At 46.8% G+C, this 27,516-nt stretch overlaps 1 protein-coding gene across 4 annotated transcripts in view; it reads right to left on the bottom strand.

Annotated features, from left to right (window-relative positions):
* Positions 1-6,748: 6,748 nt before the first annotated feature.
* Positions 6,749-27,516, bottom strand: part of dnm3a (dynamin 3a) — a 338,917-nt gene continuing 318,149 nt past the window's right edge. For all 4 annotated transcript variants that reach the window (XM_038794962.1, XM_038794965.1, XM_038794964.1 and 1 more), the window contains one exon: positions 6,749-6,924. In XM_038794962.1, the coding sequence (XP_038650890.1) occupies positions 6,885-6,924 (40 nt within the window). In that variant the 3' untranslated portion in view covers positions 6,749-6,884. The remainder of the gene's footprint in view (positions 6,925-27,516) is intronic.

The raw sequence follows: 27,516 nt of genomic DNA, 5'->3' as shown, positions 1-27,516 counted from the left end.
CATTTTTCTTCCGGTACTCTCCCAAATGATGGCTGGCTTATGGGGAAATATGGAACTCCAAAACTGGAAAATAAAGGGGAAGAGAAAGCTGAGAGGGAGAGGCGAAAGTGCAGATTCTCCGATAAGGAACAAGAGGGTGCAAATATTTGTAAAAGGAATGCAAGACTGCTTTTATCTGATGTATGGGGTCATCATGAGATGGCGTGGAACTTTATAAAATAACACAACGTAATATATGCTTAAAATGCATTTAATGGAAACGTCACCAAGTACAGCGAACTGTATATAGCATGGTATGGCATGGTAGCATAACATCAAATGTTCCGGAAGTCCAAATGTGTATCATGAGGTGCTAATCACTGCAAGATTGCAATGTAAGCTCACTATTTAAAAAAATGTGAGAAATACTTTTGGGACTAATTCAGAAATGGAGGAACGCCTTCACAATATAAATTTCCAATTTGAAAGTAGCAAATAAATCTTTGAAGGAAGAAAATGCTTACTGTTCAAATACAAAAAACTGACATTGTACATTCACTAACTTTTTGTTGTACTTCAATTTTTTTTTACATGTATGAGATGATTAATATACCCCTTAAAGCTAATTAAACCTAAGAATAGTTGGATACTTGCCATTTTCTTTGTATACTTAATCATCTTATGAGTCTGCACAGCATTGTTCTGGCATTTATACATTTCTAAAGTGCACCGCTTTATATTTTAAATATTGAGCTATCCACTATCCTCATGCATACAGTTGCGAAGGAAACATTGCAGTGGAATAAGTGCACTCAATCTTTATTTCTCATTTTTAAATAGTGACAAATAACAGGCAATTATATATTAGCAGAATATAACAGTTGTTTAAAATGGGTGGGATTCACCGCCATTTCAGGTGCCTGGACCGCTCTGGAGGGGCTCTCCAATACGCGGCTGAGAGGGTCGCCCGCATTGTGGCGGCCTGCTGCATCCTCCACAACATCGCACAGCAGAGCGGCGATGTGCTTGAGGAGGAGGAATGGCAGGCCTCATCCGACGACGAGGAATCAGGGCAGGGCGACGATGAACAGGACGTGTGGCCCGGGCAGGGACAGGAGGCCGCTCATATCATAGAATCATATAATTTGCAGTGCAGAAGGAGGCCATTCGGCCCATCGAGTCTGCACTGGTACTTGGAAAAAGCACCCAACAAAAAGCACCCAACTTAAGCCCACCCCATCCCCATAACCCAGAAACCCCACCTAACCTTTTTGGACACTAAGGACAATTTATCATGGCCAATCCACCTAACCTGCACATCTTTGGACTGTGGGAGGAAACCGGAGCACCCGGAGGAAACCCAAGCAGACACGGGGAGAACGTGCAGACTCCACACAGACAGTGACCCAAGATGAGGATCAAACCTGGGACCCTGGAGCTGTGAAGCAACTGTGCTAACCACTGTGCTACCGTGATTGATGTGTGCGCCATGGCCAACGTGCACGGGACGCTCTGATCACCTCCAGGTTTACCGACTAGGAGGAGGGGTGAAAAACGGCGAGCGGCAATTTTTCCGAGGGGGTGGGGGAGAATCGCGGGGGCGCCAGGGCGGGCGTAAAAAATGTCGGGAGACCCTCCCACGATTCTCCCACGCCACGTGGGGAGCGGAGAATTCCGCCCTATAAAAATGGAACAAAAACAGAAAATACTGGACAATCACAGCAGGTCTGACAGCATCTGTAATTTGCTTTGATCTATGTATAAATGGTTATTGGTTAAAATTGCATAGGCTCTGCGACAAAAGTTTCCACTGTGCTCAGAGAACACAGATTATGATATTACAGTCATTTTATGGTACATGTCTGATGTTATTCTGTCATGACAATGGAGAGTCTGTTGTCAATGAAGGACAATAGGAAACTGTAATACAGGTGCAATAGTACAAAACCCTATGTGCAATTACAGATTCAGTACTGAGGGATTGCTGCAATATTGGTGGTGTCATCCTTCAGAATATACACTGGGATTTCTCTCCAGGATTCAAGTGAATGTTCAAGATCCCGTGAAATAAAACAGGAGGTTCCTGTGATCTGGTCACTATTCCTCTTCTTAAATCACACCAACGAATATTATTTTACTGTTATTTGTAAGAAGTAGCTGGTGAAAAATGAATGCCACATTCGCCCATTCAAAAGTCACTCCACTTCACAATGAACTTCACAAAGTGAAGAACTTTAACATTTTGGCAGGGTACATATGCCGGTTTAATTTTAAATCCATGTGTTCTGAAGTATGAATATGCAGTTTCTGAAGATCTGATTTTCATAAAATTCAGGGGAAAATGCTGTTACTTAATAATCTTAATCAAAAAATGTCTACGATTTCTAAATAAAATAAATTTTAACGTCACTAAAAAAAATGAATTTACGGGATGTGGGCGTCGCTGGTTAGGCCAGCGTTTATTGCCCATCCCTAGTTTCCCTTCGAAGGTGGTAGTAAGTTGTCTTCTTGAACCACAGCAGTCCTTGAAGTGTAGGTACACCCACTGTGCTGTTAGGGAGGGAGTTCCAGGATGTTGCCCCAGCGACAGTGAAAGAACACTGATATATTTCTAAGTCAGGGCTGTGGGTGACTTGGAGGGGAACTTCCAGGTGGTGGGGTTACCAGGTGTCTGCTTCTCTTGCCCTTCGAGATCAGTGTTTTCCAAACTTATTTTCCCAGGACCCACTTTTACCAACCGGCAGACCGTCGGGACCCATGCTGGCCGACATTTGCGACCTATGTCGGCCGACCTTCGTGACACACCATTATTGCTTACCTTTAATGCGGCAAGTGAGCGTGCATGGTCCCTATGATCTCACTTGCTTCTTCATTCAATATTATATTTCTGCAAAGGACGTCAGCTGACGATTTAAGTTCTCGCTGCATTATTTCAAAAAAATCAGGAAATTTGTCCTTGAATACGCCTTCAAATGCCTTTGAAGATTTTAGGGTTTTAAACATTAATTTGCTAGTACGTCCCTGCATATGACGCACATGGGTTTTGCATCCTGATTTGCATTAGCGTAATTAAAGCCATACCTCAAGAAATAATCTTTCTACTGCGCTCAATTTCAGTTTCTTCTTAATTGTTTGTTCAGCTGAGGCCCTGGAGATCTGCATACAGCTCAGACCAGCACTGCTTTGTCCTGTCGTGGACTCTTCTGAGATCTCTCCAACAGATTCAGTTGTGAGATCCTGGCCTGTTTGTGACTCTGGCCCTCTCTTCCTTATTAGGATAATCCATTTTCAGATTTTCACACAGCCCGTTGGTTGCTTGCGGGCAGCTACAAAATGGAGGAATCTGTCCTCCATGATTTTGCACCCAAATCGCGGATGTACAGGTGTCAATGTAGGTGCTGAGTTCGTGACCTTTTCTCTGCTGCTGCCTCTGATGGAAAGCCTCCATCATTCATATTTGAAGGTTGGTCGCCTCCGGCCGTCTTTTTTAACTTTGAACTTTATTTCCAATTCCTGATTTTTCTTTAGAAATATCCTTTAGAAATTTAAATAAGTATAGACAAATGTACAATCGTGTTTTCACTTTACAAACTATGACTTTAGACAACATAAAATAACTGGCCAAACATCTACAATGTCACAATATTTCTTACATCCATGTCATCTCCTCCATTCTCATCAAAAGCACCTAATTCCTGGTTTCCAGAAAGTGGGGACACAAAGTGATGACTGTAGGTTTCTTCCAGTGTTGACATGTGTCAGCCATGTTGACTGGCCTCGTTTGATCAGAATTCCTCGCCGACAAACCTCGTGCTGCTCACCCCCTCAAACGCCGCAACCAGTCGAGGTCTGCCCGTGACCCCTTCTTAAAAGCCGGTCGCGGTCGTTGGGGACTTTTGCCAATGATCGAGAACGCCAGAATCGATCGCTCAGCAACCTTCCCGACACCGACCCATGACCCACCGCGGGTCAAGACCCTGAGTTTGAAAAATCCTGTTCTAGATGGTAATGGGTTTGGAAGGTGCTGTCTAAGGAACCTTTGCGAGTTACTGCTGTGAATCTTGTAGACGGTACACACGGCTGCCACTGTTCCTCAGTGGTGGAGGGTTTGAATGTTTGTAGAAGGGATAGCAATCAAATGGGCTGCTTTCTCCTGGATGGTGTTGAGCTTCTTGAGTGTTGTTGGAGCTGCACATATCAAGACAACTGGAGAGTCTTCCATCACACTTTTGCCTTGTAGATACTGGACATGCTTTGGGGGTCGGGAGGTGAGTTACTCACTGTAGGATTCCTTTCCTTTAACCTGCCCTGGTAGCCACAGTATTAATGTGCCAGTCCAGTTCAGTTTCTAATCAATGGTAACCCAGGATGTTGATGGCGGAGGTTTCATCAATGGTAATGCCACTGAATGTCAAGGGGCAGTAGTTAGATTCTCTCTTGTAGGAGATGGTCACTGCCTGGCACTTGTGTAGCGCAAATGTAACTTACCACTTGTCGGCCCAAGCCTGGATATTGTCTAGGTTTGCTGCATTTGGACATCGACTGCTTCGTTACCTGAGGAGTCGCGAATGATGCAGTCATCCACAAACATGAAAAATGAAATGAAAATCGCTTATTGTCACAAGTAGGCTTCAAATGAAGTTACTGTGCAAAGCCACCAGTCGCCGCATTCCACCGCCTGTTCGGGGAGGCTGGTACGGGAATTGAACCTGCGCCGCTGGCCTGCCTTGGTCTGCTTTAAAAGCCAGCTATTTAGCCCGCTGTGCTAAACCAGCCCCAAAATAATCGCTTATTGTCATAAGTAGGCTTCAATGAAGTTACTGCGAAAAGCCCCTAGTCGCCACATGCAGCGCCTATTCAGGGAGGCCAGTACGGGAATTGAATCCGCGCTGCTGGCCTTGTTCTGCATTACAAACCAGCTGTTTAGCCCACTGTGCTAAACCAGCCCCAAATATCCCCACTTCTGACCTCATGATGGGAGGGAGGTCATTGAAGAAGCAGCTGAAGATGGTTGGGCCTAGGACATTACCCTGAGGAACTCCTGCAGTGATGTCCTGGAGCTGAGATGAGTGACCTCTAACCACCATAACTATCTTCCTTTCTGCCAGGGATGACTCCAACTGTAATGAAGGAGAGTTTTCCTTCTGATTCCAATTTCCCAAAAATTGGATTCTCTAAATTTATTTTTAAAAGCACTGTTGATGACTCCTTCCATCATTGCTGTTGATGGAGAGTAGACCAATGGGATGGTAAATGTCTGGGTTGTATTTGTCCTCTTTCTTGTGTCCAGGACATATCTGAGCAATTTTCCACCTTGCCGGGTAGATGCCATTGTTGTAGCTATACTAGAACAGCTTGGCTAGGGGTGCAGCAAGTTCTGGAGCACATTTTCAGTACTATAATTGGAATATTGTCAGGGCCTATAGCCTTTGCAATAGAGACATCACCTGCCCGACATGAACAATTTGCTTTGCTAAGTACAGTGCATTTAATAAATTCCTTCTTCAACTACGACAAATGTTCTCACCAACCTTGGCAAACAGGATAAGGAGGTAATGTTCCAGGTATGAATCGGTGGAGAGGAACATCCTCCACTATCAGTGCATGGTAGGAAATTACACTGAATGGTGGGTACAAAAACAAGTCATTCATCTCACCTAGTCTGTGCTGATGATATTGCACCCAAATCTCTTTCTTTGCTATTTATCTCATTTAAGCGATCATCAGCAAGGTGCCACAACCTTCTGACATGCACTGAAAGAGGGTGAGGTTCCTTGTTGTCAGTGTGCATTTGGAAAGTTCAGGCTCTACGCAGTCATGTTATAACTTTAACGTGTGGCATTTGATCACTAGGTCAGCTGTGGTTCAGTTAGTAGAACTTTTGAATCTGAGTCGCAAGTTTGTAGGTTCAAGTCCACACCCGGGCTTAAGCACAATGGTTAGCACTGTGGTTTCACAGCGCCAGGATCCCAGGTTTGATTCCCTGCTTGGGTCACTGTCTGTGCAGAATCTGCACGTTCTCCCCGTGACTGCGTGGGTTTCCTCCGGGTGCTCCGATTTCATCCCACAATCCAAAGATGTGCAGGTTAGGTGGATTGGCCATTTTAAATTGCCCTGTAATGTCCAAAATGGTTGGGTGGGTTATGGGGATAGGTTGGAGGTGTGGGCATAAGTAGGGTGCTCTTTCCAAGGGCCGATGCGGACTCGATGGGCCGAATGGCCTCCTTCTGCACTTTAAATTCTATGATTCTATGAAACATCAATGCAGTACAGAGGAAATGCTGCATTGGAAATGCTGGCTGGGATTTTCTTTTCGTGTTGGCAGCGCATCCCACCCACGGGTTTCCCATGTGACGTAGGGTGGCTTCCATGGGAAATCCAAGAAACACGCGACTGAGAGACTGGAGAACCTGCCCATTAAATTGAGGCTCTGTCTGTCTCTTGAATGGATAAAAATGATCTCATGGCACGAGTTCACAGAAGATGAGAGAAGAAATGCTGATGTCCTGGCTAATATTTATTCCTCAATCAACATCACAAAAACTGATTATTTGTTAACTGTCACATTGCTGTTTGTGGGAGCCTCCTGTGTGTAAAACTGGCTGCCATCTTTCCTACATTATAATAATGACTACACTTCAAAAGTATGCCATTGGCTGCAAAGCATTTTGGGATGCCTTGTGGTCATGAAAAGTGAAAAATAAATAGAAGTCTCTTTTTGCCATACAACATCAAAAATCAATATGTTAAAAACAAATGCACATCACTATTTAGAAGAGAGTTGGGTTTATTATCAGCATAAAATCAACAGTTATATACATGGGAAATAGTGCAATCACATGGCAGAAACAAATAAAAAAATACAAATACATTATAAACATGGAAGTAAGGTTAAATTAGTGTCTTTATGAAGTAGGTCTTCCAGGAACTGCCGGAGGGGGACGCCTAAACATAAGAAAGGAGAAACAAAACGCAGATGAGTTGCAAATAAAACAATCATTCTCAACCAAAAACAAAAACGTCTGGACTGATATGGTTAGCTAGACACCAGCATAAATAATGGGACAGCTGTAATGAAATTCGATGTTTTGATTTGTATTTTGCCGAAACTAGCCTTTGTCACCAAATCCACAGGTAAAAGAAAATATATTACACCATAATAAGTTCGATGGCTCTTCGCTTATTTTTTAAATATCTTTGAAATAATTATCCCAATGAAAAAACCCATCTGCAGGTCGAACTAAAGGTAATGGAGATCCAGATCTAAATATCTTGCGAATTATTAGTTTCCAGAGTTGTTCAGATTAAACTACAATATGGTTCAGCATCTGTGGAGAGGGAAGCAGAGTTGATGCTTCAACTTGGTGACCTTTTATCAGAACTGCAAGTTGGAAATTTCATGTCAGGGAATACATGGAGTGTGGTGGGGTAGGATAGGTAGAAGTGATAAAGTGGAAAGTAGGAGAGATTAGATGGCAAATGGGTGGTGCAAAGGCAAAAGAGAGTGTTAATGGGAGAAGTAAAAAAACAGAAGGTGGATCCACAGCAATGATTGCAGTAAACAGTAGGGCCATGCAAAAAAATGGGATTGTGCCACAGAGGTCACACACAAGCAACGTTTAATTTAGAAGTGTATATGGCTATGTGTTAATCTTGAAGACAATCCACAGTGGACCAAGCTGGTCATGCCTCTGTCAAGCAAACAGATGTTAGAAGGAACAATGGTTCAGAGAAGACGTAAATAATTTACAGCAGAATAACAAAAGAGAAGAGAAGCAAAGAAGAGAAGGCTCCTCTGCCTAGCAACGTGGTGGAAGAAAGGTGAGTAGGGGTGTCAACTATTGGCTATGTACTATGGAGGATATCCACCCCAAACCTCCACTCCACCACTCCCAGCAGTTCTACTGCAGCCAATCCGCCATCCTCCATTACCAGCGCCAGATGTCTGTGAAAATGGGACCAATGGTTATGATCTGAAGTTGATGAACTCGTGCGTTGAGTTTGGAAGGTTTTCATGTGCCCAATCAAAAGATGCACTATGGTTCCATGAACCTGTGTTGCACATCACTGGGGCTAGAAGGCTGAGGGAGTGGTGGTCAGAGTTGGAGTGGGATGGAGAATTAAAATGGCAAACAAGCAGAAGCTCAGTGACCCATTCTAATGGATTGAATTGAGGTGTTCAGCAGAATAATCTCCTAATCTCCATTTGGTCACTCCAATGTATTGTGAGCAACAAATACAAATGGGTAAATTGAATAAAATATGAGGAAATTGCTGTTTTAACAGGAAGGGGTTTTTGAGCTCTGGATGGTGGAATGGAGAGAGATATAAAGGCTGATATTGCAATACCTGTGATTTCACAGGAATGTGCTGGGGCAAGGGGAATGGTTGTTGGGTCATCAAAGAGTATACCAGGGTTTCACAGAGGGAATGGTCCCTTCGGAATGCTGGAAGGCAAAGATGGTTGGAGGTGGCAGTGCACTAAAGGTGGCAGAAACGATGGGACGATGGTCAGTTGAACATGGAGCCTTGTGGGATGGGCTGGGATGATCCTGGGAGGGAGGGTAAGGGGTGACAGAAGAATTGTGGGAATTGGGATGGACACACTCACGGGTCCTGTGAACCACAGTGACAAAGACTCCTGAGTTGAGAAAAGAGGAAGAAGTATCAGAAACACTGATACAGATTTTGCATCATCACAACAGACATGACAAAGATAGAAAAACTGCGAGAATGGAAGAGTCCTTACTGGAAATAAGTATAGTTAGGGTGGCTGTGGGAGTCAATTAATTTGCAGTAGAGATTGGTGAGCTGCTTATCCCGTAACGAGCGGAAACTGACATGAGCTTCCCGGTGCTTGGCTGGCAACGCTATTCAATGTTAATTAGTTTACTTAACGAGGCCCCATGGGCTTCTCGCCGCAAATGAAGGTTCACCAGCCCATTTGCCGGGACCAGGCTCCCTATTCCCCCGCTAACAAGGTCGAGCCGCACTTTGGCAGTACTTGCACAGCCAACCGCAGCCAGTTCACAACCATGGCGCCGAGAAGATCGGCCCCATGATTTGGCGATGCTGACCTGGCCAGGCTCCTTGGCGCATGGAGGCCAGGAGTGATGTCCTGTTCCCCCGAGCATCACGGAGTGTGAGCCACAGGGCAGTCAGTGCTGCCTCAGATGAGGTGGGGGCTTCTGTAAGCTGAGGACATGACCAGGAAGACTGGCCTCCAGTGCCGTAAGAAGGTCAACGACCTACAGCGGGCAGCACGAGTGAAGAGACACCGATACCCCTCCACCCACACCCTCTCAAAGACATTCCCACCCTCACACGAGCAAGCCCCCAACTCTTGATGCGGCCCACAACCTGCCCTTCACCCTTCCTCCCCTTTAACCCCCTCAACCCTTCCTTCACACCTCTCAACCACTGTGAACCATGTGTGTGGCTAATGATGCCCTTTTCTGTGTCTCCGCAGGAGAAGTTCTCGCACAACCGTCAGGACTTAAGAATCCTCACCACGTTCGGCAAATGGTCCCTGGAGGTGCCTGGGGTGGCCAAGGACTGAGCAGTCAACAACGCAGAGGTTGGCGGAAGCTTCAGAGGTGAGGAACCACCAGGCCCCACCTGTTGGTCCTGCCAAATGTGAGTTGTTATTGCATTACTAACAGACCTATCCTTGCCACTGACAACATGGTCATTCTCCTGTACGTCCTCCAGCCAATGGCGCTGGTCCATCCTGGGTGGCCCCTCTCCAGCCTCCCATGAGAACACCTTGGAAGAGGGCTCCGAGGAAGACACTATCGATGCGTCACAGATGTCATCCCCTCCCTCCACCAGCGCAGATACACACACCTTGGTGGCAAACGTTTGCCAGGCTTCTAGGGCACAATCTGGTGAGCACCACACAGCTGCTGCTGATGTACATCAGGTGGAGGCAGGAACCCCCCAGGTGAGATAGCAATCGGAGGTCTGCTGGATCCCAGGACCTAGCTGGGTCCCAGCCTGACCTGTGCCTCTGGTACAGGGTTATCCGGAGCTGGAGATATTAAGATGCAGTCAGGACATTCAGAGGGAGATGTCAGTGACACTCCAGCAGGTCCATAGCTGATGGAGCAAGCCCAGAAGCTATGGGCACAGGAGCTGTTGCCGGCAATGCGGGTACTGAGGCCATTACTGCTAGAGTAGCGAATGCAGTGGAGAGCCTGGTGCACGACGTTGGCACCATGAGTGAAGGTGTCCAAGACATCGCACAGTCGGTGACGGCCATGGCTGAGGGTCTCGGTAGAATGTCGGGCTTGCTGGGTGATGTTACCCAGTACCAGGCTGACCTTGATGAGATGCTGCGGGACATGTTCCACTCTCAGATGGGAATGGCAAATGTGTTGCGGAACTTGTTCCAATCAGAGGTGGGCATTGCCGATTCACTGCAGAGCATGGTCCAATCACTGATGATCACCGACAATGCGCCAGATAATGCAGTGGCAACTGGGGCTCGAACCAGCTTCCCCTTCAGTCAAAGGTGAACCCCAGAGCCTGATGGCACAGATGGGGGGGGGGGGGGGGGGGGGGGGGGGCACTGGGTGCCAACCTGGACCTGACCCATGGAGTGTCGACAGTGGTGACCTGCGCCCCTGAGGTCCATCCCTCTGATGAGGCCGCGTCTCTAGGCCTGCACACAGGACAGGACAGCACGGCTGTGCATATGCCGGCAACAAGTGCGCCGGGGTCCTCAGGCCCCAAAACCCCCAGAGGACGCTCAGCAGGGGCATAGAAGGACACGGGACGAGGCACAGAGCTGGCTGCTTCCACCTCAGAGGTGCAACCTACAATAATTTATAATCTTTATTATAGTGTTTGTGCGGGGACTTGGGATGATTGGACCCATGGAGGTTTTTACACCCACGGGACAGGGAGTATTTGTTTTTCTCCTCGGTGCACAAGATGTATTTGAGGATCAACTTTTTTGTGGCAGGGAAAGCATTGCTGGCTGAGATAACGAAGGTGGAGTGCTCAGCGATTGTGATATCGGATCACACACTGGGTGGATGTGGTACTGGAGAAGGGGCCGGCCATAGGCTGGATGTGGGCTTGTTGGCAGAGCTAAACTTTTGCATTGAGATGAGGAGGGTGTTGGAGGAGTACGTATAGTTTAATCGAAATGGGGAGGTCTCGTCTTCGGGGGTCTGGGAGGCACTGAATGCGGTAGTGAGGGGGGTGTTATGAGCCAGGGTTTAACAACTCCAAAGTATATTATAGAGCCCACCTGCCTGAAACCTTTATTTTGATTTTGGTTACGATGAGAACAAGAGCCTGCCCTTCAGGTGTTACTCAACAAAGTTCTTAGGCGCTTTTAATCAAAGCACAAACTTTATTCTATGAATTTAGTTAACATTTGTATAAACACACAGTAAGAATTTTTATCAACTACAAACATAAAGACCCCACACAGCTACAGTAATCTATGTATAACCATTAATGAATTCCCCCAAAACTGTTCCAATTCAATAACAAAATCCAAGTAAAACCAGAAACCCCTTTTCAAAGGTGTGGCCCAGCACACAGCATTCTTACTGGTATAAGACTTGTCAGTGATACTCTGTTCCCGTTACCAAACAACAGGTTTGAATTCCTTCCAGAAAGCAATTATCTCTTTTAAGTTTTCAAGCAGTCTGGAAACAGCTTTTCAAATGAAGATAGAGAAATGCTTCTTTCAAACTGTGCAGGACAAACCAGTCCAAACTCAAAGCAAAAGTAAAGCCCAGCGCCACAGCTCAGCTCCACCCACACAATGACATCACTGAAGCAATGTGATAAGACAAACACATTTCTTAAAGGGACACTCCCATGATAGGTCATAGCATTTAAGGCAAAGGTGGATAGGGAGACACGGGAGGAGTGGCAGTGGCTGATTGAGGAGATTTTGGAGGTGGATGGAAGATAGAGGGTCCAGAGCCAGGATTGTTGGCAAGGAGAAAGGAGTTGCAGGTGAAGGTTTGACCTCCAGGGGGAGGAGGTGTCGTGTATGAGTATGGTGGGCCAGCTCCGTCAGCAGGCAGCGGTGAGGGAGATTGTGTGGCTTAGGGATGGGACAAAAGAGGTGGTGGTGGCTCCAGAACAGGTGAATAGCGTGTTTGAGGACTTTTATATGGGGTTATATAAGTCGGAGCCGCTGGAGGATGAGTCATGGGTGAGGGAATGTTTGGAGTGGCTGGAGGTAGAAGTGGAAAGGGCCGGATGTGGAGTCATTAGATCTGGAGGAAGTAAAGGTAGCGATAGGGAGGATCCAGTGGGGTTAGGTGCCATGGCCAGATGGGTTCCTGGTGGAATGATTTAAAAAGTTCAAGGACAAGTAGGTTCCACTGATGGTGGAAATGTTTGAGGATGTGATTACAAAGGGACTATGAGGCAGGCATCAATTTCATTGTTACTGAAAAAGGATAAAGACCGGGTGGAGTGTGGGTTATACAGGTTCATTTCTCCACTGAATGTGGATGCCAAGATATTGGCTAAGGTACTGGCGGTGAGGCTGAATGAGTGTCTTCCGTAAGGTGCTGGGTGAGGATCAGACGGGGTTCATCAAGGGCAGGGAGCTGTCGTCGAACGTGCGGTGGTTGCTGAATGTGGTGCTTTCTCCGGCAGAGGGGAGGGAGTTAAAGGTGGTGGTGGCGTTGGATCAGGAGAAGGCATTTGACAGAGTCAAGTGGAGGTATCTGTTCATGGGTGCTGGAGAAGTCTGGGATTGGGCATGTGTGCGGACTAATGAGACGCAGTCGGAGTATTTCCCGGTGTTCGGGAACAAGGCAGGGGTGCCCCATGTCCACCTTCTTGTTCGTTTTGATTGCGCTGATGGGCTTGGGCTTATGGAGGGTGGGTTGGAGCATCGGGTGTCTTTGCACACAGACGATTTACTGCTGTACATCAAGGACCCGGCTCTTCAGTGAGGGACCTAATGGGGCTGCTAGGGAAATTTGGAGTGCTTTCAGGGTACAGATTGAATCTGGGGAAGAGCGGGTGTTTTGCTTTCTCCATCGCGTGGAGGGGTGGATTGGAGAGGCCGCCATTTAGGGTGGCGACAACTCACTTTAGGTACTTGGGGGTACAGGTAGGGAAGATGAAGGAGGATCTGAGAAGGTGGGATAGTCTCCCGTTGTCGTTCGCTGGCCGGGTGCAAGCAATCAAGTTGAATATCTTGCCACTATTTTTGTTCCTATTCCAGTATATGCCAGTCTTTTTGCCAAAGGCAATTTTTCAAAGGGGGGATAGGTTGGCCTCAGCATTTGTGTGGGCAGGGAAGGTGGCGAGGGTAAGGAAGGCGGTGCCCCAAAGGAGGTGGCAGTAGATGGGCCTGGCTCTCTCGAGTCTGTTGCATAATTATTGGGCGGCGAATGTTGAGAAAGTGCTGGGCTAGAGGAAGGAGTCGGAGGCTTTGTGGGTGCGGATGGCGGTGGGGTCCTGTAAGGGGTCAGGGATGCGGGCGCTGGCAACAGCGTTGCTGCCACTAGCCCCAGGGAAGTATTTTGGGAATCTGGTAGTGGTAACCATTCTGAGGATTTGGGGGCAATTATGACGACACTTCAAGTTGAGCTCAAGTCGAGGGTGATGCCGTTAAGGGGCAATAATGGGTTTGAGCTGGGGGGGATGGATGCAAGGTTCCTGGGATGGGAGGAGAAAGGGGTGAAAGAGATTAGAAATCTGTTTCTGATGGGAAGATTTGCAAGTTTAGCGGAGTTAGGGGTGAAGTATGGGCTGCAGACTGAAGAGGGTTTTAGGTACATGCAAGTGCGGAATTTCGGGAGAAAGAATGTCTCGAGTGCTGCCCTCCTCATTGTTGGAGGAGGTACAGTCGTGGGAGGCTGCAAAGTGGGGTTGTTGCAGCGATTTATGGTAGGATTATGGAGGAGGACAAGGAGGCGATGGAGATGGAGAGCATCAAGGCTAAGTGGAGGGAAGTATTGGGATAAGGAAAGATTATGGTGCGAAGTGCGGTGGACGATCAATGCCTCAACCTCGTGTGCGAGGCTGGGATTGATTCAGCTAAAAGTGGTGTATAGGGCGCATTTAACAAGGACGAGGATGAACTGGTTGTTTGAGGGGGTGGGGATAGGTGTGAGAGGTGTGGCAGGATCAGATGGAGGCAGCCCCATCTAAGGGTACAAGTTTGGGACGGTGTTGATGGCGCCTCTGCCATTCTCGCCGGCCATGTGCTCCACAAATCCAGATATGGTAGCGACCCTCAGGGTGTGGGGACAGTGGCGACAGCACTTGAGACTTGAAGGGGCCTCGGTTTGGGCTCTGATCAGCGGGAATCATAGGTTTGTTCCGGGGGGACTGGGCGGGGGGGTTTCAGGGTTGGTGGTGGGCGGGCATCAAGCTGTTTGGGGATTTATTTGTTAGCTTTGAGGGATTGGTAGAGGAGTATGAGTTGGCCAGCTGAAACGGGTTCCGATACTTATAGGTGCAGAATTATGTGAGAAAACAGGTGCCGTCCTTTCCTGATCTGCCGCCCCTGGGATTGCAGGATTAGGTGCTGTCGAAAACAGAGGTTGGTGAAGCAGGGTGTCAGAGATATATAAAGAATTGATGGATTGGGAAGGTGCCCTGATAGGAGTAGTTAAGTAAATATGGGAGGAGGAGCCTGGGGGACAGTTGAAGGCTGGGCTATGGGAGGAAGCTTTGAAGAGGGTGAATGGCTTTGTGTGCCAGGCTGTCTCATTCAATTTGAGGTAGTCTATATGACGGTGGCTAGAATGAATAGACTCTTTGAGTTGGAGGATAGGTGTGGGCGGTGCGCGGGGGCCTGCGAATCATGTTCACATGTTCTGGGCCTGCCTGAAGCTGGAGGTATTCTGGCGGAGTTTCGCTGACGTGATGTCGGAGGTACCGAGGGTGAAGGTGGTCCCGAGTCCAGAATTGGCAGTGTTTGGAGTGCCGGAAGACCCTGGGAGTCCAGGGGGTGAGAGAGGTCGATGTTCTGGCCTTTGCCTCTCTGGTAGCCTGGAGACGGATCCTGTTGGGGTATAGGGACTCGGAGTCGCCGAAACCAGGGATATGGGTAAGCAATTCAGTTCGCCTTGAGGGGGTTGCTGGAAGGGTTCGCCCTGAGATGGAAACCGTTCACTGACTTCTTCCAGGACAGTTAAATCAGCAGGGAGTGGGGGAGGGGGGATAATAAGAAACGGTGGAGGCAGAGAAGGTGTGGGGGTATGGTAGCGAGGGTGGGCTGCGGTTGTTGATTACTTATTCAGTTATGATGCAATATCCTGTTTATCTCTTTGATCTTGGTTGTAGTTGTTTTTGACATTTATTTATAAATTACTTTAAAAAAATATTTAAAAAATTTTTTTTTTAATGTATTTCCCCAATCCACCATAGCCAACTTGCCCCTCATACCTCCACAGTTTCCTTTGTTCAGATTTTACCCTAGTTTCAGAATTAATTATGTCGCTTTCAAACTTAATATCATCTTAAGGTTACTATTTCCTCAAGGTTCCTTTACGGCAGGTTTTTAATTACCCTTTCTTATTGCATAATATTGAATTTAAAATAGCCTGATCCTTAGTTGGTTCTTCAACATACTGTTCCAGGAATCCATCTCATACCCCACTCCAGGAATTTATCCTTCACAGCATTAGTGCTAATTAGGTGTATTCAGTCTACATGTAATTTGAATTTGCTCATTCTGCTCCTTGCTGTTTTGAGCAAACTTGGATAAGTCAAATTAATCAACTCGAGTTGATTTTGTAATGTGCATTCTTTGTAGATTAAAATTCCCTTCGATCTAATTTAACTGACATGTGACAAATTATGTTAAAAGTTACTAAAAGCAACCGCTGCAAGTGAAGTTTGAGTAGAGGAAATCATTTTAAGACAAGCTGTGCATGTTTTCTGCCTTTTGTTATTTTACTGTAACAATAATTAAGCATTACTCAGTTGCTGTTCATTTGTTAAAAGACAGAAAACAGCAAGTCACAGCTCTGCCTTATAAATTTAGTCAGGATGAATCTGACAGCCAGATTATAGTAGGCCGATCGAGTGAAGGCCGACGCCTTCAGACGCAAGAGAAGAATGAAAAACAATATTAAATGTATGAGTTTACGCCCCTTGCTATCCCTTCCCCCTCTTGCAAGCTTGAATGGAATGTAGGGGCCTCCTGCCACAAGGCATCTGCATGTTTTCTAAACCACGCTCTGCTTTTATGTTTTATGCTTAAACACTTCATACTTTTCTACAGCATAAAAAGCAATGCAAAAATGCCCACTTTCCAAATTTGAGCAATGCCTACTGTCAGAAACAACACCTTTCAATTTATTGATCCTAAATGTTCCTGTACAAATCATTAAGATGAGTTTTCAGTGTCAGTCCGTTTGACTAAAACATACATGTATATAAACGCAATCATTCTGATGATTTCCTTAGTGATCCTTGCTGCTTGGAATATATTCGACTGAGCTGCAGATGTTTTTCTCTTCGTGGACTTTAACTCACCAAGGGTCATTTTTTTGCTCACTGTAATGGAGCACAAAATTCTTCTGACTAACGGCGACATATAATGATGGCTCCTCCAGAGGTTCAATTTTGGGGAAAATGGGCATGCAAAATTTATCAAATGTTTTCAATTGACTATTTCTATTGTCATTTCAGGTCTCGCTGAGCTTACTGCATTCTCCAGCCTGTACCTTTTCATTATGTTACTTTTGTTGGGTAGAACTAATAAATTTGCGACAGTGAGAAAACAATCTCTTACTGATAGGGATGGCTTGAACAACACAGCTACTTTCAAATCTAACATGAACCACAGCACTGCAACACGATGGCAGAGTCATGTCACCAGCCTACCACAAGCATGCTCTAGATACTTACACCAGAAGTAACTAAAACGTTACTTGTGTGATCCTATTGTGCAGCTGGTATATGTGAGGAAAACTGAGGAATTCCTCCAGGGGGTGCTATTTTCTATATGGAGAATTCAGTTCACTTCAAATAAATGCTGTGTGGTACTGCCTCAAGTTAACACATTCTCAAACTGCAAAGAATAGTAGGTACATTCTATGAGACTGTGGGCGTGATTTAACTAAATGAGAACAAAGTCCCACAGCGGGCACATTTAGCTGCATGTTTCCCAACGCACGGGTTAGATAAGGGGCCTAAATGGGAACACGCAGCCGAGGCCACAGACAGCCCCGTTTGCACTCTGAGGAGCTCTGCTCACAGGAACTGTTCACTGTAGCAAGAGATCGGGATGCCATTTTAAAATGGTGTCCCGATCTCCAAGGCCCCCGAAGCGATCCCCAACCCCCCAGGCCCCAACGCACTGTGGGAGGGTCCCTGGCCCTTCCGCACACCCATCGGCCACAGGGCACCCCTGACCCGATCGCACCCACACAGAAAATGCTAGCTTGGCACCCCAGCAATGCCCCGCCACCTGACAGTGCCACCTCGACACATTGGCAGTACCAGGCTGGCACCCAGGTGGCACTGATAGGGTGCCACCCTGCCCAAAGGCCATGCACCTGGGTGCTTCCAATCCCTTGGGAGACCCCCATGAGTGCGATTCCGCCTGGCCCCTGTTTCTGGAGACCAGAACTGAACAGCGCTCGCCTCGAGGTCTCCAAGGTGAGGGAGATTGATCCCACACCTCGGGTAACTCAGGAATCTGCACATTAAAGTGAGACTAGCTGTCTCGCTTTAATATACAAATTTGCTAAAAAGGCATCCCGCCCACAATGGCCGGGATTCACATCGCAAAGCCTCGCAATCTCGCGTTCGATCTTGCGAGGTGTTGCAAGCCGAGTAGATCCTGGGAGTGGGGTCTCCAAGCTTTTGTCAGCCATGCTGCACCGCGGCGCACTGCTTTTCGGGCATAGTGTGGCCGTTAAATCGCGCCCTGTATATCTAACCTGTCTAATACTTTACATTTGCAATAGTTACGTTTCAGGCAACTCCTGACTTTGTTCATTCAATTATTTATGCTTGAATAAGTTCACCTCAGTAATTTGTTCATCTAAAAATATTATTCTGGGTGGCTTGTCAAACTATATCTTTGAGGGGCCTCACGGTAGCATGGTGGTTAGCATCAATGCTTCACAGCTCCAGGGTCCCAGGTTCGATTCCCGGCTGGGTCACTGTCTGTGTGGAGTCTGCACGTCCTCCCCGTGTGTGCGTGGGTTTCCTCCGGGTGCTCCGGTTTCCTCCCACAGTCCAAAGATGTGCGGGTTAGGTGGATTGGCCATGCTAAATTGCCCGTAGTGTAAGGTTAATGGGGGGATTGTTGGGTTATGGGTATACGGGTTACGTGGGTTTAAGTGGGGTGATCATTGTTCGGCACAACATCGAGGGCCGAAGGGCCTGTTCTGTGCTGTACTGTTCTATATCTGAACTTCTTTTATGTACTCTGGCTTAATCAATGTCTCAACTTATTTTAATTAAATATTTTCATATTTGTCTAAGTAGCCTTTCTGCTTTGGGGAACAAAAGTTGCACTTAAAGTTCAAGGGATAATAATGCAAAAGAAATGTAAAATATTTATGATACCTTTACCACACAGCATTCCCTGACTAAGAAGATGAGTGTGCTACTTATTCCAGGCCTTTTCCAACAAAACAAATACAGCTGGAAAGGGAGTTGACCCACTGATTTCCCAACTTTGTTTCTATGATTTTTTGACCATTAAGAAGCATCTATTTCCTGCTTTGCACCTTCTTTGATAATCTGTGTGAATTTGTAAACCAGACAGCAAGGGAATTGCTATTGAGTCTCCATGTGGTGGTTCAGTAAAAGATTCCAATGCAGACATTACTGACAAAGACCCACTACAACCCACAGTCACAGCCTCTAACTACTCTTTAAATAATTCCAGGATTTTCCCATATTATCCAGTTTAAAAGTCAGTTCCATGTATTGATCACTGTTTAACTTTGCATTAACCTTGTATTGCACTCTATTTCGCCCATGTGCTCCTTATCCTAACATAATATGAAATATTGCATTAGAATTACATTTTATATATTTATCTTAAATACCTCTATGACATATTTTAACAGTCCTCTTATTTAAGCTTAAAAAGCTCAAATTTCTCCAGTCTTTGATCATGACCTAGGCCTCTGGAGCTAATGGCTTTCCTCCAAGCTTCCCCAGGACTGGAATATATCCCTTCTGAGTCAGTAACAAGCACTGACAGAATACTCGACCCATCTTTTGACCAAGCCAAAATGCCATACCAATTAAGAAAGACTCTCTATTTACACTCCATTGTTTTGTCTATATAGTTCAATGCTCCAGTTGCTTATTAATTGCTGCTCTGAAATTTTTGGGCTCATCACCAGCAATGGCAGATGAAATTTCATATGGACAAATGTCAAGTAGTTGACATGGCTGCTATTCATTTGGTAGTTTCCACTATGCTTCCTGGGATTCAAGCTTTCCACTTTGTTAGTGTTACATGATCACAATCTCTATACTGATGGTGACTGCTAATTCAACTCATCGGATCTCATCCAGAATGATCATCAGGAATTCTCATCAGAGTATCCAAATATTCTTTTGCCTCTACTGCATTTATGATCAGACCAATTAATACCATCAGTATAAATGGTCTTTGAATAATAGAAAAGAATGAATGCTTCCTCACATTAAATAGGCCACCATGCCTTATTTAAACAAAATAATTTCCAAGATCTTGTGCTAAAACCTTGGGCAGGATTCACCGACCCCCCAGCAGGTCGGACAATCGCCAGGGGTCGGCGTGAATCCCGTCCCCGCTGGCTGCCGAATTCTCTGGCGCCGGGGGGAATCGGGCTGCGCTGGTCGGCGGCCACTAGCAGCGGCCCCCCTCCCCCGGCGATTCTCCGGCCCGCGATGGGGCGAGTGGCTGCCCATTTCTTTTTGCCGGTCCTGCCGGCGTAAATTGGAGCAGGTCCTTACCGTCGGGAACTGGCGGCGCGGGCGGCCTCTGTGGTTCCCAGGGGGGCGCGGGAGGATCTGGCCCCGGGAGGTGCCCCCATGGTGGCCTGGCCCGCGATCGGGGCCCACCGATCCACGAGCGGGCCTGTGCCGTGGGGGCACTCTATTCTTACGCAACGGCGGCTGTAGCGGTCCGCCATTGCCAGTGCGGAAACAAAGCCCTCAGCGCATGTGCGGGGATGACGCCAGCACACCCTGGCGCTCCCGCGCATGCGCCAACCCGTGCAAGCCGGCGGAGGCCCTTTGGCGCCGGTTGGCATGGCGCCAAGCTCCTACCCCGCTGGCTGGTGGGGCGCAAACCACTCCAGGGCCGGCCTAGCCCCTGAAGGTGCGGAGGATTCCCCACCTTTGCGGCGGCCCGATGCCGGAGTTGCCCGCCCCGCCGATTACGGTAGAATCCCACCCCTTGTCTTTCCAACTATCACTTTAAAAACCTGTCTTATTGTCAGTGTCATGGCAATGCCCAACCCCTTGATTGTACTGATGAGACATGAGGGTGTCCAGATGGGCAATCTGGATCGGTTTCCACATGACCAAGAGTTCTCGGAGAATTTCCAGAATACTGTCAGCAGTCAACAGTTTCCACAGTCAGGAGCCTGTAAGTTATAGCCTTGGGTGGGTGGAAATACTGTTCAAGCATCATAGTCCATTTGCCAACCAATCAGCACTCTTTTCTCATGCAGTAAAAAATGTTGTTCCCTTTACAATTGGTATTCTTGCAAATCTGTGCTGATGAGAAGATGGAAAACTTCAACAGCTAAGGAAGGAGGGCCACTGCCAGATGAAGGGACCAGGGCCAATACAATAGGTGTGAAATGTTTCTCAATTCCTAACTCAGGCTTGTTTACAGGATGGCATGAGGCATCTGGTCTCCCTTTCATGCTGGTGAGACCACAAAATGATCAGCATCTGTGCCAAGCTTCTCAAAAACTTTATACCCGATGAAAGAGCCAGATTTCTGATGTACCATCAATTGAACGCGAGACGAGTTGCTGAACAAAAGTATGGCTTTAATCTACTAGATGTTAGCCCTGCGGTCTATTACAGTAGAAGGACGACCGCCGGGAGTACTGGGTATTTATACCCCGCCCTGGAGGCGGGGTTAACTCAGCCTCTCGACCAATCGGGGAGCCGTCACATGACTGGCCTCAACCAACCGGTCGAGAGGCACATGACCGACCAGGGCCAATGGTAAGCTGGTGTTCTGCACCAATGGAAGGCAGCTATGCTAATCATACCACCACAATTCCTAAATCATTTAAAAGTAATTCCAGAAACCTGTCACTCAGCATTAAATGCTAAGACCGTTGCAGTCTATTAGACTTTGATTTTTAAGCTTCATTTTTTGCCACTGAGTTGGATAACCATTTCCCTGCAAGTATTGAATGACCCTTCCTTTGTTCCTTATATTTCTGTCTGTACACTTCATAAACTTAGTTGCACACAACACACAGTATTGCCTATACTATGGGCAGGCCTGCCAAGAGAAAATGCTAAAGATGCCTTTCCACTGAGTGGCATTGTAAAGCATGTGACTATTCTCATTCGCCACACGATGACCAGCGAGCAATTTAAATGCCAAGATGACACAGATTATGTCATCTCCTTCTTTAAAATTTGGAATAAGGTTTGACTTAATAAAATCTCAGGCCCAAATTTTCACAGCCACCATCACCAACAACCACCCCCACCACTACCATTAGGCACACTTGCTGCATTTCCACTTCTGAAAAAGAGATATGCTGTTGAAGGTGGTGGTGAGAAGGATTACTGGGTCTGCGCGCAGCCGGCGCCATGTTGCACGGCACGGCTGCTACAGGCCGCCACCATGCACATGCGCGGCCATGCACCCGGCAATTCTCCGGCCATATTTACAGGTAATGGCTGGGGCTTTACGCTGCATGCGTAAAGAAGGAGGATCGGTGCAGCTTTTGCGCCTTTTTTCTGATGTAAAACGCCACTGTTCCCACGCCGGCATCAGCACGTAGTCTTGAAATTGGAGAATCCAGCCTATGGGTTCAGATCTTGGGAAGGACAGGCCTATGGGAGAGGATAGACTCACTTGACATAGGGAGATCTGAGTTGCATTGGACTCACTTCCTTGGAGCATGCCAAACTCCATTTCAGCCTCTCCTCGGCCTCCCCCGCGAGTTCCATGGCCCTTTCTTCAAAGGGGGGTGTGGACCCAACTTTCAGGGATGCCCCCTTCTATTATGGCCAGCTTTAGCCTTGGGGACAGATAAAGGACATAGTAAGATGCCAGCACCCAGGCTTGATAGGGGTGAGGGGGGGGGCTTCTAGCTGGTGGCTTGTTTGGGTAAGGCTCCTGGCCAAAGAGGGAAGGACATGGGTTGAGGGTTCCTGGTAGGTGGGTTCTGAGGGACATACAGGCACGTGGGGTGTTACTGGCATTTGGGAATTGGGGGCAAATATGAGGGGTCAAGGATGGGAGTGATGCCAGGACTACACAAGTGGTTATTGACCTCAGCTGCTCGAAGGAGGTTGTTCATCATGCCGGTTCTCTTGGCGAGGCCAGCACCATTTACTGCATCTGTCATATCCTCCCAGACTTTGATGCCTGCCCTACCCCAGGGAAGATGGTGTCTCTCCTCACCTCAACAGTGACCAGCATTCTATCGATGTCAACATCCAGAGCCCTTGGGGCAGGTTTTTTGCCAGCTTTCCTGTTGCAATGGGAGTGTGGGTTGCACAGAGTGCTTAAAATATGCTCCAGCATGTCAGCCTCTTGATGCTAAACCCGACCCCAGCGAATCAGACGCCTGGTGATCCGGGACTCAGGTGGGATGCACGTGGCCAGCGTGCTGGCAGTTAAATACTGTGAATCGCTCCTCACCAGCATTCCCAATGGCAACACGAACCTGTCGCGCTTCTCCGATAGCGGGACCACTTAAGACTACCGAACGGAGAATCTCGGCCATGTCTGTTCACCAAGTGCTTTCCAATTGCAGAATCATACCTAATGTTGTACAATATATATTTGGTTTTGTAAGCATAGGCTGGTTGGGTATGATCGGGGTATATCTGGATTGGCCTTGCAACATTACCAGACATTTGAGTTGCATGCAAAAAATCAGCCAGGTCAGTCAAAATCCTGCAATATGCATGGGTTAGATGAGCATGTGCTTTTAAGGATTCAGTGACTTCAGTGGACAAAATTGGCAAAGTTCCAAATCCTTTATCTCAACACAAATCAGTGTCTATTGAAGACAATGAATCCTTGATAGCCCGTCAAACCTATCGAGCATACACATATGGTGGCATACCGAGCAGCTTGCTGATTTTTACATGCAACGTGAATGTGTGGTAGCATTGAGCGGCTTCAAGGCCAATCCATACATATCTGTAAACCTGACGAAGGGTCTGGAATAGTCAACTGTTACCATATCAACAAAATGCATGTCATTTAAAAAAAAAAAATTTAGAGTACCCAATTCATTTTTCCAATTAAGGGGCAATTTAGCAAGACCAATTCATCTACCCTAAACATCTTTGGATTGTGGGGCGAAACCCACACAAACACGAGGAGAGCGTGCGAACACCACATGGACAGTGACCCAGAGCCGGGACTGAATCTGGGATCTCGGAGGTATGAGGCAGCAGTGCTAACCACTGCGGCACCGTGCTGCCCACGTCATTCTTAATCACGAGTCCAAATTCAAATCCATTGGACCTGCCGCCAAGTGTGACCAGCCAGCCCTGCTCGAAAGCAAGTTATCAAAATGCTTCTTGGACTAGTATATATGCCGTATGGTATAGATGATAAGATTCATCCTCACGGTTCATTGCGTCCGTAAACGTATGCGCTGCCCAAGGCACACGCATTCTCCTTTCACACCCCATCTTATCTATGACTGGTTCTGCAGAACATTAATTGGTGAGTTACTATAACCATTTCTAAGCACGTTTTCCACATATATAGCAAAGGATACCTTCATATTTGCAAAGACCATAAAGGACTTGCGTAATGATAGCAATTCCGTGTCCATGTGCCCATTTGATATTGCTAGCCCAGTCACAATGTACAGCCCAAAGAAACCACAGATATTTGCAACACATCACTATATCATGGTGATCGAGATGCATCACCATTATCTGCGTCTGAATTCATTTAACTTATGAACTCAGTAACTAATGCAGATTCGTCAGTGTTAACGGCACCATGTATGTCCAAATTAATGGTATTGCCATGGGATTCCTTCTAGGCCCAGTTTTTGCCAACACCTTTGTCAGTTTTCATGAGAAATGTGTTTTCAATGGAGTGACACCTAACCTCTTACCCCTTGAATACTTCCAATATGTAAATGATACTTTGGTTATATTTGAATCTGCAGCTATGCGTTAGAACTTCTTTACACACCTTAATCCACTCCATCCTGTGCTCAAATTCATGTTTGAAATGGAGCAGTCAAATGAACTCCCCTTCCCTGAATTGCTAGTTGAGAAATATGCCAGTGGGCTCTCTACTTCTGTCGACCGCAAGCCCACCTTCAGTGGTCAATATAAGCATTCGGATTCCTACAGCTCCACTTGTTATAAGATTAGCCTTTTCAGTAACCTTGTAAATTGGGCCTGAGCCATTTTCTCACCATACAAGCTTGCTGCTGAAATAGGGTCACATCAAAGATATCCTATGGGATAATAGCTACCCTGATCAGATCATTGTTGCTGTATATCATGCAAACCCACGGACGATGGGTCTAAGGTTGATACTTTTGGTCCCGAAAAGTGCCCAGTCTACCTTAGATTAAAGGTAAGGGGCTGGATTCTCCATCCCGCCGTGCCACATTTCTGTTTCACCCAGTCGGCGAGATACTCCTTTATGCCGCCAGGTCAATGGGGTTTCCCATTGTGGGGCAGCCCCATGCAGTCAGGAAACCCACGGGCAGCCGACAAAACGGAGCGTCCCACCGGCTTGGAATCCAGCCCAAGGAGTCCCAAACATTTGAGCAACAGATGACGCTAACTTTTTCATACTGTTACTAAGCAGTCGCAAAACGAGTGCTTTTCTCCACTAACAGTATGCTGCCGACAAGCCGCAAAGGCATTCTGCCTACCACACAAAAGAGTAATGTGGCACATGGGCTGGTGTGATGTCATGGTAGCATGGTGGTTAGCATCAATGCTTCACAGCTCCAGGGTCCCAGGTTCGATTCCCGGCTGGGTCACTGTCTGTGTGGAGTCTGCACGTCCTCCCCGTGTGTGCGTGGGTTTCCTCCGGGTGCTCCGGTTTCCTCCCACAGTCCAAAGATGTGCGTGTTAGGTGGATTGGCCATGCTAAATTGCCCGTAGTGTAAGGTTAATGGGGGGATTGTTGGGTTACGGGTATACGGGTTACGTGGGTTTAAGTAGGGTGATCATTGCTCGGCACAACATCGAGGGCCGAAGGGCCTGTTCTGTGCTGTACTGTTCTATGTTCTATGTAAGTATGTAGACCATACATCCCAACAACTGGCAGACTGTATCAAGTAGCATGTCCATGCCACTGTTTGCAACAGGCAAAGATCTGACCATACCCAAGCAGCCCACACTTGCAAAACTCAAAACATAGTGTCCAACATTAGATGTGATTTGACAGCAAGTTTCAAACAATCCTGATTTTGCGAAGAATGACACTGACAACCAATTTATAATAATCAGTCGGGTTTGCAGTGTAGGCGTACTAGAATTATTATAATCACAAGTAATCTTACATTAACACTGCAATGAAGTTACTGTAAAAATCCCCTAGTCGCCACACTCCGACACCTGTTCGGGTACACAGAGGGAGAATTCAGAATATCCAAATCACCCAACAAGCACAACTTTCGGGACTTGTGGGAGGAAACCGGAGCACCCGGAGGAAACCCATGCAGACACGGGGAGAACGCGCAGACTCCGCACAGACAGTGACCCAATCCTGGAATGGAACCTGGGACCCTGGCGCTGAAGCAAGTGCTAACCACTGTGCTACTGTGCGACATATATTCACACGCAGGGCTCGCTCCTTTTCATACAAAAGGTGCATGTCCATAGTTTGCACCTCTTTCAATGAAGCAAAAGTGTGGGGGACAGCAGTTCCTTGGTTCATTCTCCATAGCAAGCCTTGACCAATCAGGGTTGACCAGCCGGGTTCTAAATTTAAACAAAAGTTTGACAATTAACTCTTCCCTTGTGCATTCTCCACGGCAACGCCTTTATCAATCAGAGACCAGTTTCCAACCAATCAGCCCTCTCATGCAGCACAAATAGTTGTTTCCTTTACAATTGGTATTCTTGCAAATCTGTCTGAATGAGTGCAAGACGAAAAGCTTCAAGAGGATGTCTCTTTTTCCAGCATTACTCAAGTTCAGTACTTCCAAATTCTATCAACCTCTCTGTTAGCTTGAGGGCATAATGATGCCCCCTCTCCTGGGCCTCAAATTATCATTGTTCCCCCTCTCCCTGCTGTCTGCATGCCTCTTAACTTAATGTTTCTCGTTTGCATTCTCCAAGCTCCGATTGAAACTCCTTGCCTTTGGTTTCTTTCAAACTGAGAATCTCAATCATGACACCATTTAATTGAGATATTAAAAAAATTTGACGTTTTTTGTTCAGGTCCCTGTAGGAAGTTCTGAATCACCTTGAGGGTGATGCACGATCAATGACTACTAGAGCGAGGTTGTAGTCCAACTGAAGGCTTTAATAAGCTAGATGTTCTCCCCCCCCCCCCAGCAGCTCAGGTACAGAAAGAAAGCTGCTGGGGTGGCACGGGTTCTTATACCCCTCCTTGCAGGGCGGAGCTACCATACAGTCTCAACCAATGGAAAGCATACATTATCTACCAATGGTGTTCCAGCATTACTAGGTACCGTAATACCTCTACACAGACTACCACAGAGGGCATCTCAGAATCTCAGGTAACTGCCATCAATTGCTACCAATTTCAGTCTGCTGTAATTATCAATTTCAGTGGAGCAGGTAGTTTCGTTCATAGATCTCGTTCCTGTTATATGCTGGAGCTGATTTATACAATGACTTACAGAATATCCACTTACACAACAGTATTGCCTAGGAGTGTAACAATAGAGTCCCCTTCTGATCTGAACGGAATATCATGCGCCCCACCAACTTTTCAAAGGCAAACAGAGAAAATACCTGGTAAGGCAAGGCAAGTTGTTGGGTTACGGGTATAGGGTGGATACGTGGGTTTGAGTAGGGTGATCATTGCTCGGCACAACATCAAGGGCCGAAGGGCCTGTTCTGTGCTGTACTGTTCTAAGATATGAATCACTTTATTTGACAGCAAGTGATCATACAAAACAATAGTATTGATCAGACCGACTTCATTCAATCAGTAGAATTTGTCTTTATGTAATTATACAAAATATCTTGTTTGGCAAACGGAATGACTTCTAACTACCATCCTCAATTCTAACCTTTTGAGCATGGGTGAAAGCATGGCATTCTATTTTAAAACCGACTGTCGATATCTTTTTGATACACAATCTGCGAGTAGAGCCGACAGTTCCTGCTGAATACTCAAATCGGGAACTTCCTGATACAATAGCGTGTGAGGCAATGATTGCTGGGGTATGGTAATGAATT

The sequence above is a fragment of the Scyliorhinus canicula genome, chromosome 4 (assembly GCF_902713615.1).
Source record: "Scyliorhinus canicula chromosome 4, sScyCan1.1, whole genome shotgun sequence".
In the NCBI taxonomy this organism is placed as follows: Eukaryota; Metazoa; Chordata; class Chondrichthyes; order Carcharhiniformes; family Scyliorhinidae; genus Scyliorhinus; species Scyliorhinus canicula.
Note: the sequence above shows the minus strand (reverse complement) of the source record. Positions and strands in the feature narration are given on the sequence as shown.